This window comes from Microtus oregoni, unplaced genomic scaffold (genome assembly GCF_018167655.1).
Source record: "Microtus oregoni isolate MIOR12 unplaced genomic scaffold, Mior012 000015F_ref0000493, whole genome shotgun sequence".
Classification (NCBI taxonomy): Eukaryota; Metazoa; Chordata; class Mammalia; order Rodentia; family Cricetidae; genus Microtus; species Microtus oregoni.
This window is the reverse complement of record NW_024543074.1, coordinates 36,478,717-36,493,000: the sequence shown is the minus strand read 5'-3', so window position 1 is coordinate 36,493,000 and position 14,284 is coordinate 36,478,717. Positions and strand designations below refer to the sequence as shown.

The 14,284-nt window shown below is 39.7% G+C and overlaps 1 protein-coding gene across 3 annotated transcripts in view; it reads right to left on the bottom strand.

Moving 5' to 3' along the window:
• Nucleotides 1-14,284, bottom strand: part of Ulk2 (unc-51 like autophagy activating kinase 2) — a 75,701-nt gene that overhangs the window by 37,149 nt on the left and 24,268 nt on the right. Inside the window, exons 12-14 of one of the 3 annotated variants that reach the window (XM_041663882.1) lie at nucleotides 14,060-14,148; nucleotides 8,804-8,975; nucleotides 438-498 (exon numbers count right to left, since the gene is read on the bottom strand). In XM_041663882.1, coding sequence (XP_041519816.1) covers nucleotides 438-498; nucleotides 8,804-8,975; nucleotides 14,060-14,148 — 322 coding nt within the window. The remainder of the gene's footprint in view (nucleotides 1-437; nucleotides 499-8,803; nucleotides 8,976-14,059; nucleotides 14,149-14,284) is intronic. The other 2 variants (XM_041663883.1, XM_041663884.1) reach the window with 2 other exon arrangements.

Below are 14,284 nucleotides of genomic sequence, written 5' to 3'. Positions count from 1 at the left end.
TTAAAAAAAAATAAAGTCACAAAAATAACAAAATATGAAAAATATTTTTTAAAATGTGAACTTCTAGGGCTGGAGAGATGGCTCAGTGGTTAAGAGTACTGACTGCTCTTCCCTAGGTCCTGAGTTCAAATCTCAGAAACCACATCATGGCTCACAACCACCAAGAAGAAGATATGGTGCCCTCTTCTGGCCTACAGGCCGGATACTGCCTATTAAATAAATAAAATCTTTAAAAAAAAAAAAAGTGAGCTTCTGATCACCCTGCCTCCATCTCCCAAGTGCTAGGATTACAATGGTGTACCATGCCATAGTATTTATTTACATGGTCCTGCAGTGGTACCTAGGGCTCTGTGCAAGTTAGAAAAGCATTCCACCAACTGAACACATTCTCTGGGCCCAAAATATAAAAACTCTTCTGGTAAAATATATTAACATACCCTCCACACATGAAGAATTCATTTGAAGCACGTCTGGCAGCAGTCCCCATCGGCACATCATCTGAAGAGAAAGAGTCAATTCCGTTATATTACATGCTTTAAAGAATGGAAATCTCTTCCAACATGATGATTTAGAAATAACCCGAATACAACACGAACTTATCCATTTTTTTGTTGGATTTTTTGGGGGGCTGTCATTTGTTTTAGTTTCTTGATGCATGGTCTTTCTACATCTGACTGTCCGTGAACTCATTATGTAGACCCTCAATAAGTAAACCTACAACCTTCTTTGTTTATTTTGAAAATAGGGTCTCACTTTGTAGACCAGGTTGGCCTCAATGTACCACTTCTGTTTCCGAAGTGCTTGAATGAAGGGAATGTGACATCACTGCTTAGCTTTCTGGTCTTGGTCTTCTTTATGGTTTTTGACAGATTCACCACTCAAAGTTATAAGAACTAATTTCTCCTGTTGAATCTGAACTGCAGGCCTGGGAAAGCCAGTCCTGTCTGGGTGTTTCTAGGCTGTAGCTGGGCACCACCCAGCATAGCCCATGATTTTTTTTGAGTTAAAGTTCTGTAGTTGTACTATGTTTATGTATTTCTTCACTATTCCTTTCCTAGGCTTGTGTAATTTTCTGTGTTTGTGTGTGGTGTAACATTTGTATGTTGTGTGTGTTGTTCCTATTTGTTGTTGAGATGTGTCTCACCATGTTGCCCAGACCAATATGAAAGTGACAGACTCAAGGATCCTTCCCACATCATGATCTATGCTGCCTTTCCTTCCAGTTGTATCTGGTACTCAGGTACGCATCACCATGCTGAACTTGCTTCTACAGTCTTGGCTTTTTGAGATAGATTCTCTTCATGGCTTAATGACTTTTACCACACAGTTTTGCATAAAATATATACATTACATTATACCAGGACTGGTTATAAAACAAAGCGTGGCTCAACAGAATACTGGAGTGCCCATCCTCTTGTGTAACACCTCTGTGAGATTTTGAAAGCTTGTTGAATATGACATTGTTCTTTTAAATACAGCAGCAGATACCATAGGCTATCTTCATCTTCTCATCTATCTTTTATACACATCAGTTCCACACAGTTCAGAACTCAGGCCCTAACACTGCTACACTCCATCACAGCATCCTATGTCATTCCATGTGATACTGAGTAACAGTTGGCCAAATAAATATTTCTCAAATAAACCATGCTGATAACTTATACTCAAAAAGAAAGGAGAGTTATAAAAATTCCTGTGAATGATCCTGATAAGAAACTGAGCACTGCATTTATTTGGCACATTTTGGGTCCAGCTCAGATGAACTTATAACCTAGACGTCAAAGAACTTCTAGAATATAATGAAATAATATCAGGTAGTGATAGGAGGTCTAGAGAAACTAAATGAAGGCAATGAACAAAGAGTAATGGAGCAAGACAGGTACCTACTTAAAGCCACAAACAGACCCTGTGAGTAAGGAAACTGGAAGAGGCAGGAATGTACACCCGAGCCTAGAAAGACAGCTCAGCAATTAAGAACATCTACTATTCTTCCAGAGGACCCAACTTGGTTCCCACCCATACATCAGGAAGCTTACAACCGTCTGTTAAACTAGATCCAGGGGACCCAATACTCTGCGATGGCTTCCTCAGGCACTGCATTCATGTGCATAACGTTCTCCCACATACACAAGTAATTAAAAACTAGTATCTAAACAAAAATATATATGTTTCATAAATATACTTTGTTTGTTTGTTTGTATTTTCGAGACAGGGTCTCTCCTTAGCTCTGGGGCCTGTCCTGAAACTAGCTCTTGTAGACCAGGTTGATGGAGGAAGGTCATTGGTTAAATAAAAAGAAACTGCTTGGCCCTCATTTGTTAGAAGATAGGTGGGAGGAGTAAACAGAACAGAACGCTGGGAGGAAGAGGAAGTGAGCTCAGACTCCACAGCTCTCCTCTCAGGAGCAGACACCTCAGAGAGAGACGCCATGCTCCCAGCTCCCAGGCAGACGCACGCGATGAAGCTCCGACCCAGGATGGACATAGGCTAGAATCTTCCCGGTAAGACCGGTGCCCACAGATTATTAGAGATGGGTTGATTGGGATATCAGAATTAGCCAGTAAGGGCTAGAGCTAAAGGGCCAAGCAGTGTTTAAATGAATACAGTTTGTGTGTTGTTATTTCGGGCATAAGCTAGCCAGGCAGCCAGGGTGCTGGGAACGCAGCCCCGCTGCTCAAATTACTACACCAGGTTGGCCTCGAACTCACAGATATCTGCCTGCCTCTGCCTCCCAAGTGCTGGGATTAAAGGCGTGCGCCACCACCGCCTGGCAATATACTTTGTTTTTTGTTTTGAGTTTGAAACTATGTAATTATAAAACAAAATTAAATAAAAAAATTAGTAATCCCTAGAATCCAAAAGTACATATCAACTTGGTAACTTAACCACACAGAGTGGGAAGATATCTCAAATGACTTTAGGTCTGGGTAATTTGTATGTCCCTAAAGACAAAAACCTCCAAAAAAGATCTCCAATAGCTTTTAGTGATTATATTTAAGTTCTATATATATTATACTATTTATGTTATAATATAAATATGTTATTTATATTATATCATATTATGATCCCATTCTAGTACTTTGAAACCCCAAAGACAGAAGGAGAAAAATAAGAACCTGTACTTACACAGGCAAGGAGAAGAGAAAAGCTTACTACCAGAGAAATGTTCAAGTCAGGACTGGTTTTGGTGCCATATTCTTGTATTTACCACCCCCTTACCGACACACACATGCACATACACACACTCAGGAAGGTAGAAAAAACCTCTTGAAAATATGCCTCTAAAAAAGGGGAAAAGAACAAGAAAGAAACTGAGGGAGGAAGGGAGAAAGGGAGGAAGGGAAGAAAGTAAATTAGAAAGATGATGGGTAAGATTAGGCTCTTTTTCATCTACTTGACCCAAGGAAATAGAATGGTGAATCTATTCTAAATTTATAAATCTATAAATCACTATACATCACAGAACCCTAAAAAGGCTTCAAATAACCAGCAATACCAGATACCTATACCTTTCAAAGTGGGACTAAATATAGATTATATATAAGTCTGTTTTAAAAAAGACAGGCTGGGAAGTAAGCCAGACCCAAAAAGAGGAACATGGGATGTACTCACTCATAATTGGTTTCTAGCCATAAATAAAGGATATTGAGCCTATAATTTGTGATCCTAGAGAAGCTAAATAAGAAGGTGAACCCAAAGAAAAACATATAGGCATCCTCCTGGATATTAACCTTCATCAGGCTATGAAAGGAGACAGAGACCCACATTGGAGCACCAGACTGAAATCCCAAGGTCCAAATCAGGAGCAGATGGAGAGAGATCACAGGCAAGGAACTCAGGACTGCGAGGGGTGAACCCACACACTGAGACAATGGGGATGTTCTATCGGGAACTCACCAAGGCCAGCTGGCCTGGGTCTGAAAAAACATGGGATAAAACCGGACTCGCTGAACATAGCGGACAATGAGGACTACTGAGAACTCAAGAACAATGGCACTGGGTTTTGATCCTACTGCACGTACTGGCTTTGTGGGAGCCTAGGCAGTTTGGATGCTCACCTAACTAGACCTGGAAGGAGGTGGGTGGTCCTTGGACTTCCCACAGGGCAGGGAACCCTGATTGCTCTTTGGGCTGATGAGGGAGGGGGACTTGATTAGGGGAGGAGGAGGAGGGAAATGGGAGGCAGTGGCGGGGAGGAGGCAGAAATCTTTAATAAATAAATAAAAGAAAAAAAAAAGACAGGCTGGCAGGTTGGCTCAGCTGGTAAGGACGCTTGCCACTAAGCCTGAGGACCTGAGTTCAATCCCCAGGACCCACATAGAAGGAGAGAACTGAGTTCTTCAAGTTGTCCTCCAATCGTTACAAATACATATACATACATAAATGCAATAAAAAAAAACTTAAAGCAGAGCGTGATGGCACACACTTTAATTCAGCACTTGGGAGGCTGAGGCAAGCAGATCTCTGAGTTTGAGGCCAGTCCAGTCTACAAAGCTAGTTCCAGGACAGACAGAGCTACACAGAGAAACCCTGTCTGGGGAAAAAAAACAAAAATTAAAGTTAGTACATAGTAAATAATAGCATATTAGATTTTTGATAAATGACCAGATTATAACTTTTATGTTACTGTGAGAATATGGTTATGTTTCATTATGATAACCATATTACTAGGTATTCTTACTATAAAAATATCCTATACCTTAAATATAACCACAGAATTTATTTTAAAATATACAGAGGAAAAAGCAGATATAGAAGTCTTCTCCAATTTACTATAGGCGGCAATGCTCATCCACAACTAAGCTCAAGACTAAATATAAGTACTTGAGACAGAATCAAACTGGTCCCTGTACTACAGAATGCCACAGAGAATTAAAGGCAAGAGTACTACAGCTCAAATGACTGACAAAGTAAGTTATTAAGTGAAATTTTACACTAACTCTTGAAACTACAGGCATTCATTATACACTAAAATACTATTAGGATTATATTCTTTAGGCAGAAGACCATGTCAGAGTAGTCTTCCCCAAAGTAAACAGTCCAATGAAATGCTACAGCCATATATACAACCCAGTACAGACACTGAGGTAAGACACAACTTTCTTTTTTCTTCTCTTTCTCTCCTTCTTTCCTTCCTTTCTTCCTTCCTTATGTGTGTGTTTTGTGTTTTTTAAATTTTTATACATATTTATGTATTTATTTATATAGTCTCATTATATAGCTCTGGTTGTCCTAGAACTCACTATGTAGACCAGGCTGGCCTTGAACTCAAGAGATCTGACTGCCTTTGCCTCCCAAGTATTGGGATTAAAGGTGTGCATCACTACGCCTGGCTAAAACACAGTTTTCAAGCTTCCATTGTGGGCACACCTTTAATCCCAGCACTTGGCAGACAGAGGCAGTCAGATCTCTGAGTTTGAGACTACCCTGGTCTATAAAAGCAAATTCCAGGACAGCCAGGGCTACACAGAAATTCTATCTTGAAAAACAAAACAAAACGAAATCTTAATTGGCTTTATTTTCTACTGTAGAATTAGTAAATGCTTTCGCTTTGTTCTATGAAACAGAGTAAGTGTTCCATAGACTAAATAGTGGAGGTTGGTTTTAGAGTCAGAAAGGACTGGAGAAGGAAAAACAAAATAAGGAGCCATGGGTTGTGGATAAGTGATATTCCTTGTAAGGTTTGGACAGAGTGACAGACCATAGGAAGTAATAACTAATTCCTTAGCATTGGGATATTTCTTAAACTCTTTCTGTGCAAAGATTAAGGAAAGTGAGCTTAATTATGATGGCTGTTATCTCTGTAATTGTAATACTTCTGATTTCATGAGAGATCAGGTTCAGAATGATGCTGTGAAACTTCAGTGTAACGACTTCATTTTGATTACCCCCTGAGCCCTAGCCCACAGGTTAGTGTAAAGCAATGACTTCCTATAATATTTACACTCTTCTTAATTTGCCAGATTTTCAATTATAGGAACTCTTATTTTATACTGTGGTATTTCATTTCTTTACACTCATGACTAAGGGGATTTATGAGGTTGAAGAGTTGTCTCAGTGGTTAAGAGCACTGGCCACTCTTGCAGAGGCCCAGGTTCTGTCTCTAGCTCTCACACAGCCACAGCCATTCATAACTTCAGCTCTAAGTGGTCTGGTTCCCTTCCCCTGCTCTTTAAAAATAAACCTTTAAAAATATAGAGAATTTAACTGGGGCTGGAGAGATGGCTCAACAGTTAACGAGAGCCTTCCTAAGGACCCTAGTTTAGTTCCCAGCACCTGCATGGCAACGCATAACTGTCTGTAACTCTAGTACCAGGGGATCTGATGCTCTCATACAGACATATGTGAAGATAAAACATCAATTCATGAAATAAAAATAAACAAATCATTTAAAAAGTAATAGAAAATTTAAAGTGTTCAAAAGGAATTAAAGGTGTATGCCACCACGACTATCTCACATCAATTAAGACTTTTTAAACTGGGCCTGCTGCTAAACCTGATAACTAAAAGGAGGAAGGAGATGACTCCTGAGGGTTGTCTTCTGACCTCCAGGCATGCAGGCACACACACTAAATAATAATTATCAGATTCTTTTATTTGTTTGATCTATAAATAAATTGCAAAAGATTTTTTTTAAAGAAAAGATTATAAATTGGGGAGTACAAGAGAAATTAGAGGTACAGTCTCTTGACACAGATATTGCATGAATAATAAAAACCCAGAGACAGATGCTGGGGTTCAACCCAAAAACCAGAAAAGTAAAGCAGCCAAGTCACTAGAGAAGTATCTCTTCCATGGCTGGGTGACCACAGACTAAACTGACTAAGCCTCTCTCTCCCCTCCCATCTTATATTTCCTCTAGTGCTGGGATTAAAGGTGAGAATCCCTAGTACTGGGATTAAAAATGTGGGGCACCACCACTTGGATTTTTTTCTGCATTGATCTTGTGTAGCCCAGCGTAACCTTGAATTCAGAGATGTCTGCTGCTTGTCTCTGAAATCCTGGGATTAAAGGTGTGTGCCACCACTGCCTGACCTCTGGTGGTTTAGCTTTGCCCTTCTGATCTTTAGGCAAGCTTTATTTATTAAAACATTAGTATCACTATACAGAGAGACAAATTCTGCACTCATATTTTATAAGGTACCCACTTTGAAGAAATTCTGGTATCTGTACACAGACATGTTGTCAGAATTAAATATGATAAGCCAATGGTATTGGGGTGACCTATAATACATCTTACTTGTGGTTTTGAGCCTAGTCTTTAATGGCTGAGCCATCTCTCCAGCCTGACTTTTAATGCATTTTAAATACTGAAATTTCAGAAATAACTTATTGTAAATCAGTAGAGAAATGGGCAAACTGAGCTTTAGTTCTGTCCTGTAAAACTGAAGCATTAAAATGAACTAGTCACATGACTACTCATGCATTCAGATGCATAACAAAAATAGAACAAAAAATATAGAAATAAACACTGTATAACATTTATTTCAATGAAAGAGAGAGAGAGAGAGAGAGAGAGAGAGAGAGAGAGAGACCATGTTTTATATGGATTCAGGTACAGGTTAAAGGATCAAAACACCTACAGGAAGAATACATAACCTGGGGACTGAGAGGAACGACACTTTAGATGTACTGGTAGTATCTGCCTATCTTTAGAAAAGTACTTCAAATAAATAGAGCAAATCCTGACACATGCAGAAGCAGCATGGTACAGTGGTGACTTGAGTTTCTGCTGTACTATTTTGTTTGAAATATTTCTTTTTTTTTTTTCGAGACAGGGTTTATCTGTAGCTTTGGAGCCTGTTCCTGGAACTAGCTCTTGTAGACCAGGCTAGCCTTGAACTCATAGAGATCTGCCCGCCTCAGCCTCCCGCGCTGGGATTAAAGGCATGCGCCACCACTGACCGGCTTGAAATATTTCTTTTAATAAAGAAAGCAAGTAACTGTACTACAGGATGATATTTAAAGGTAATCCTAGTTTTCACAGCACTGATTCTAAACTGCACACTTGCTGTGGTCCATGTTTTCCTCTCTTTGTTCATGCTGGGGATTATGATCTTGCAAACAAACAAGCAAGGACAATGCTCAGAAGAAGCACACAGTTACTAAGTGGGTGCTTAGTAACTTAAGCAACTACACAGACCTAATGCAGATCTCTTCTGCATACAGGAAGTACCAAATCTCGACTTCCCCTGATCCTAATCCCTGCACAACCACATCATGGGTCTCTACCTTGTCAACATTTCTGCCGAACTTCTCTTTTCTATGGGTTTTCTGGCACTCTTCACCATTCTAATCAGTCCTGGCTAAATTTATTTAATCTGGACTCTCTGCTGAAGAGTCTTGTAAAGCTAAGTATGGTGGTACATACCCATTATAATCCCAGGACTCAAGAGGCTGACACAGGGAGATTGCAAGTCTGTTGTCAGCATGGGGAAAATCCTGTCTCTAAACAAACAACTAACTTTTAGATTTTTTTTTCCCCTCAAATGGATTCTTCCTTTACTTCATCTCTTTAAAGATACTTGCTCATTCTCCTTGCTTCTCTCTTTCTGTTTGGATGTAAACATAATTTGAGATCATTTCTTTAAACATTTTCATTACCTTCAGAATTCAAAAATACTATCTTACAGAAAATCAATCACTAAGCATATTTTAGAAAAGTAGGTATATAATTCCGAGAATTCAAAACAACTAAATAAATGCTCATTTGTAAAGGTGCCCTACACAACAAGTTTAAATATAGAGGCTTAAATTTAGTAAATAAAAAAATATAATGTGTACAAGTAGAAAAGATTCTCACATGAGTGGTCTGACGAGATGTTGTGTGGAACCAAAACAAAGTCATCCGTGTCACAAGAAGAGTTCTTGCTACTATTACTGGCAGAATCTTTGGACACCTGTAGATAGTTGGGAGGACCCAATGGTGGGGAGGATAAGTTTTCTTCCTGAATATGCTGCATATCTGGAAGGGACTAAAATTAACAACATAAAATTAAAACTGTCCTAATCATCAAATGCAAGTCAGAATAGCCTGAAGAGTACTGCTTTTGTAAAAATGGGAATAAACTTCCATCTAAGATTTCAAAAAAAAAATCTCTTCAGAAATCTTTCTTTTAGAAAAGCAGTTTAAAATGTTTGCAGAAAGACTTCCAAAACATTATTCTAAAAATGATCCTTAAAAACACAGCATTTATCATATGTAAATATTAAACTTGCCTGGAGCTTTAGAGAAAATTGACTTTTCAGTCACTGCAATTTCCCCAGTCCCAGATCATGGCCTTGCAAATCAGACACTATTTAACTATTTACTTAACATAAAATGTCTAGTGACTTTGGACATAAAAAGTTCTAGACATATTAAAGAAAACATTGTACACAGAAAAGCAAAAGACCATATTATGAAAAAGAACAGACATACAAACATGTGTAATGTCTGTTAGACTACAAGTTTACACTCACAGAAAGATTTAGATAACCTAACATGGGTGTTTTCTTTTTATTTTCAATTTTATTTTTTAAGGAGGAGGTGGATTATCTGTGGGAGACAGGACAAGAAAGGAAGAGAAGTATATAATTACATTTAAATGACTTAGGCATAAGTCTTATCTTTTGGCATTTGCCAAGTTTAAAGACTCTGGTGATAACTCTACTGAAATGCCTTGATTGTACAATGATTCTAAATCAATTTTATAACTTGTGCTAAGTCTCTATGGTTCCTGTACTTCAGAGAAGGAAAAAACAAACAGCAACAACAACAAAATTCTACATCATGTTCTTTAAACCCATGCCTTAAATATCACTTCTGTTGAGACTTTGAATTTACAGTTGGAATGAAATGAGTCTGAAAGCACTTTACCACATGTTTGTATGTGTTTATGTGTGTACATCTGGGCATGTGTGAAGTTGTGTGTGCAAGTGCACATGTATCAAGAGATCAAAGGTCAAACTCTGATATTGTTCTCCAAGAGCCATTCATCAATGGTCCTGGAACTATATATACCAGGCTGGCCTTGAGCATACAGAAATTTACCTGTCTCTGCTTCACAAGTGCTAGGATTAAAAAAAAAGCATGTACCATTGGCTCTGGCCCTGATCTTACTCTTTAAGAAAAAAAATTACTTATTTTGATTTATGTGTATGTGCCACAGAGGCCAGAAGAGGGTGTCAGATCTTTTGGAGTTAGAGTTACAGGCAGTTTTAAGCTGCCTGGCGTGGGTGCTGGCAATCTAATTTAGGTCCTCTGGAGGAGCAGCAAGTGCTCTTAACTCCAAACCATTTGTCCAGCTCTCTCATTGTGTTTTTCTGAAACAAGGTCTCTTGCCGGGACCTGTGGCAAATCTCCCTAGCCCCATGTCCTTTTTTGTGTGTCTCAATACGTAATGAAAAATTCCCTCACCTCCCTTTTGAAGACTGCCTGAAAGCAATGAAGTGAAGGGAAGGTGAAGGACTGCCACTGCCAAGCACTGACTGTGACCCAGGCACTCTACGCGGCACAGCTCTGATTCTAGTTATGTTCTGCACTTCATTTCACAACTACATAAACTAGAATATACAAGCTCAGAGGGTTAGGTCATTTCCCCAGTATTATACAATTAAAAGTCAGTGAAACTGACTACCTAACTCTATAATTTCTTGCCAGTGACTTAGACTGAAACATTGGAATTTCTTTCTCTGCTATCCAAAAGCACCTGTATCCACATCCACCTGTCCTTTCTTATCTTGTTCAAAGTGATGCTTTTCTTGTATCCAGAGCTTACCTGTCTAGCCTGCTCTGTATTCCATTTTCTCTACCTTTTCATGGCACAGAGCAGACCGTGGCTTTTACATAAACATGCTTCATTTTTTCATCTCAAATCCCCACCTCCCTATGATTACTACTCACAGTGTAGCCCTGTCTGTCCTGGAACTCACTAAGTAGAACAGGCTGGCCTCACACTTGCAGAGATCTGTCCGCCTCTGTCTCCATAGTACTGGGATTAAAGGTGTGTGCTACAGTGCCTTGATTTTTTTTTCAAGACAGGGTTTCTCTGTGTTGCTTTGGAGTGCCTGGATTTTTTTAAAAAAAATTATCTCTTTACTTATTTTTACTTTTGTTTTTGCAGGGGTAGAGACAGAATTAAGGACCTCACACACAAACATTGGGATGCTCCTCACTTTTTTTCCCCTCCTCACTTTTAACAATTTTCCCTGAAATCATCAATCTTCACTTACTCAAATTCCTCACCCCACACATTCTGAACTTGGGAAATAAGAAAGGTAACTTGAGGGCAAAATCCTATCTGTGAATGGTGCGACAATACAAAACCGTTTTGAAAAACTTTAAAGAGAACAAGTGAACACGAGAGCCTCCTGGCCATCCTGTTCCAGGAGGGCCTTCTAGGGAAATACTTTCCCAAGTTCAGCCAGTCAGACACTCAGAGGCCACTACAGCTCTGGTCCAAGGGGACAGGCTCCACTGAAGTTGGCACTACCCACATGGCACTGGTTTTTCAGGCATGACCATGCAAGAGTGAGTGGGTAAAGGAGGACTTGGCAAGGTTTAAGGAAGCTGCTGAGGCCCAGGCAATATACAAAAGGGTCAGACTCCCTGTATGGAGCTCTTTGGTGGGCTGTGATTGAAGCCTTGAAGGTGAAGCTCTAATGGAGCCCAGATGATACTACCATGAACCCTAGATGCAGGAAATGAAGCTGTGGGGTTTGATATTTGTCCTGTTTGCTTCAGCCTTGCTTTGGCCCCCTATTTCTTTGATATCTTCATGTTTCTCCTTTCTGAAAAGGGAATGTTTACCCTGGTCATTATATGTTGGAAGCACCTAACTTTTTTTTCATTTCACATGGGTTCACAATAAAGAATGCCTTGATCCTTAAAAGACTCTGGACTTCAGAACAATGTTGGAATGTTAAGACAATGAAGACTTTTAAAGTTGGATAGAGTGCATTTTGAATTAAGAGATGACTATAAGCTAACGGTAGAATGTTACGGTTTGAATGCAAAATGTCCCCCACTGGCTGATGTTTCAACACTTGGGCACTAGCTGATGGCACTGTTTTTGGAAGTTGCGGAACCTTTTAGAGATGGAGCCTAGTTGACAATGTAGGCCATAGGTGTGTTCTTATAAGTTATAGTTTGGCCCAAGGCCCTCTCTGCTTCCTGATCCACACAACCTTGAGCAAGTTTTTTTCCTGCTGCCACAGCCTTAGGCAGCTCTTGCCACCGTATCTTCCCCATCATAATGAACTATATACCTTTCAACTGTGGGCATAAGTAAACCCTCCTTCTTCTTCCAAGGCACTTATCACAGCAGCAAGAAAAGTAACAAATATGTTACCCTAAGTATTCCAGAAAGATACAGGGAAAAAGCATTCTTTCTTTCCTCTTAAACTGTCAAATTCAGCCAGGTGGTGGTGGTAGCGCAGGCCTTTAATCCCAGCACTTGGGAGGCAGAGGCAAGCGGATCTCTGTGAGTTCAAGGCCAGCCTGGTCTACAAGAGGTAGTTTCCAGGACCGGCTCTGAAGCTATAGAGAAATCCTGTCTCAACGCCCCCCCCCCCGCCAAAATAAACAAAAAAAAAAAAGAAAAAAAATGGTCAAATTTACAGAAATGTAAGCCTTATGAACATATCACTTTTTTTAAAATTTGGTTTATATTTGTTGGATTGTGAAAGAAACGGTTTTTTGGTTTTTGTTTATTTTACCCTTTTCTACGTTATTTTTGGTATGTGTGTATGCATGTACATATATGGATGGATACAGGTGCTCTTGTCTGTGTGTGTGCATCTGGAGGCTAGAGTTGACTTTGGATTCCTTCCTCTCTCACCTTATTTTTTGAAACAAGTTCTCTTTGGTTAGTCCGGCTGTTCTGTGGAGCCTGTGGGATCTACCTACTTTGAAAGTGCACCATGCTGGGTTTATAGGTTTATGTGCCGTCATGCCCAGACTGTACATGGATGTGGGAGATCTAAACTGAGGTCCTTATGCTTACGCAGCCAACACTTTGACCACTGAACCATCTTTCTAGCCCATATCTGACGGTTTTAAAACTAAAACTCATCTTCAGCAATAAGCTTTGCTCTGCATCTATTTTGTCTGTGGTTACCCGGTTTCTCATGAAAATACTAATAGCAGCTGTCACTGACTGTAAATTTACTGAGTGTCAGATAAATGGTGAGGGTTTATGTTCAGTTATCCTTGAGGTAAACTGCATTCATTTCACATATGAAGAAACAAGCTCAGAGAGATTAAGGCACTCATCCCATTACCATGTCAATATGGGATACAGGAGCTTTCAAGCTTCCTTGTAAACTTTTACATTGTCTCAACTGGCTAATAACACAGTCGCCTTCTTTTATGGCTCCCTTATCTTTCTGCCAGAAGCCAAAAACGTCATGTCTACTTGGCTAATACGTAAAATACAACAGCTGACACAAGAGCTCCCTGGGCCTTCAGCTGTAAAAAGTCTCAAGATCATAAGGCTGCAACAAAGATCTGGAGATTAGCCTAACAACATGTAGAAAAGAACTAGGTAAAACAGAGAATAGAGCTGGAAGGACAAACAAGCAGAAAATCAGAAGTCTTCAGGGATAAGGAAGCCGCACTTAAACTGGAGAGGACACAGCCTTAAGGATTAGCTGGAAAACTTCAGGAGATTGAAGGGACTTGAGTGGCAGGGCTAGTAATCACTGTGAAATCAGTAACATCTAGTTCCAAGGTTATTCCCCCATTCATCAAATCCTATGGAATCTGAACATTTACAGTGTACAGTATTGTTTATTGCTTTTCCACCTCTAATGAGCATGCTTTGTTTGCATGTATCACTAAACTCCCAAGTGGAACAACAAGGTGGTAGTTAATAATCACTGTTCAGAAAAAAATTGGTCTACAGACACATCATTTTTTACTGGTATTATGCAGTTAACAGAGCAGAGGGCCAATGGCGGGTCTACTTGATCCAACTCTGATGTCCTTTCTTCTAGGCTTCAGCTCCATAGCAAACATACTCACTAAGGGAACAAAATCCCTAACTCTGAAATCATTTTTTAATAAAACCCAACTTACTGGTGGAGAGGCAAAGCGACAAGATGGCGAGCTGCCGCAAGAGCTTCCAGGGATAGGGCCAGCATACACAGGCACTGGGACGGGGCAAGCTGGGGAAGAAGCACAGTCAAAAATCTGCATCTCTCTATAGTGGGTTGTAAGATCTGCCTAACAGTACAAGCTCTAAACCTACTACAATCTTATTTTAACCCAAAATTTGTATTCATCTATTCATTAATTGTTACA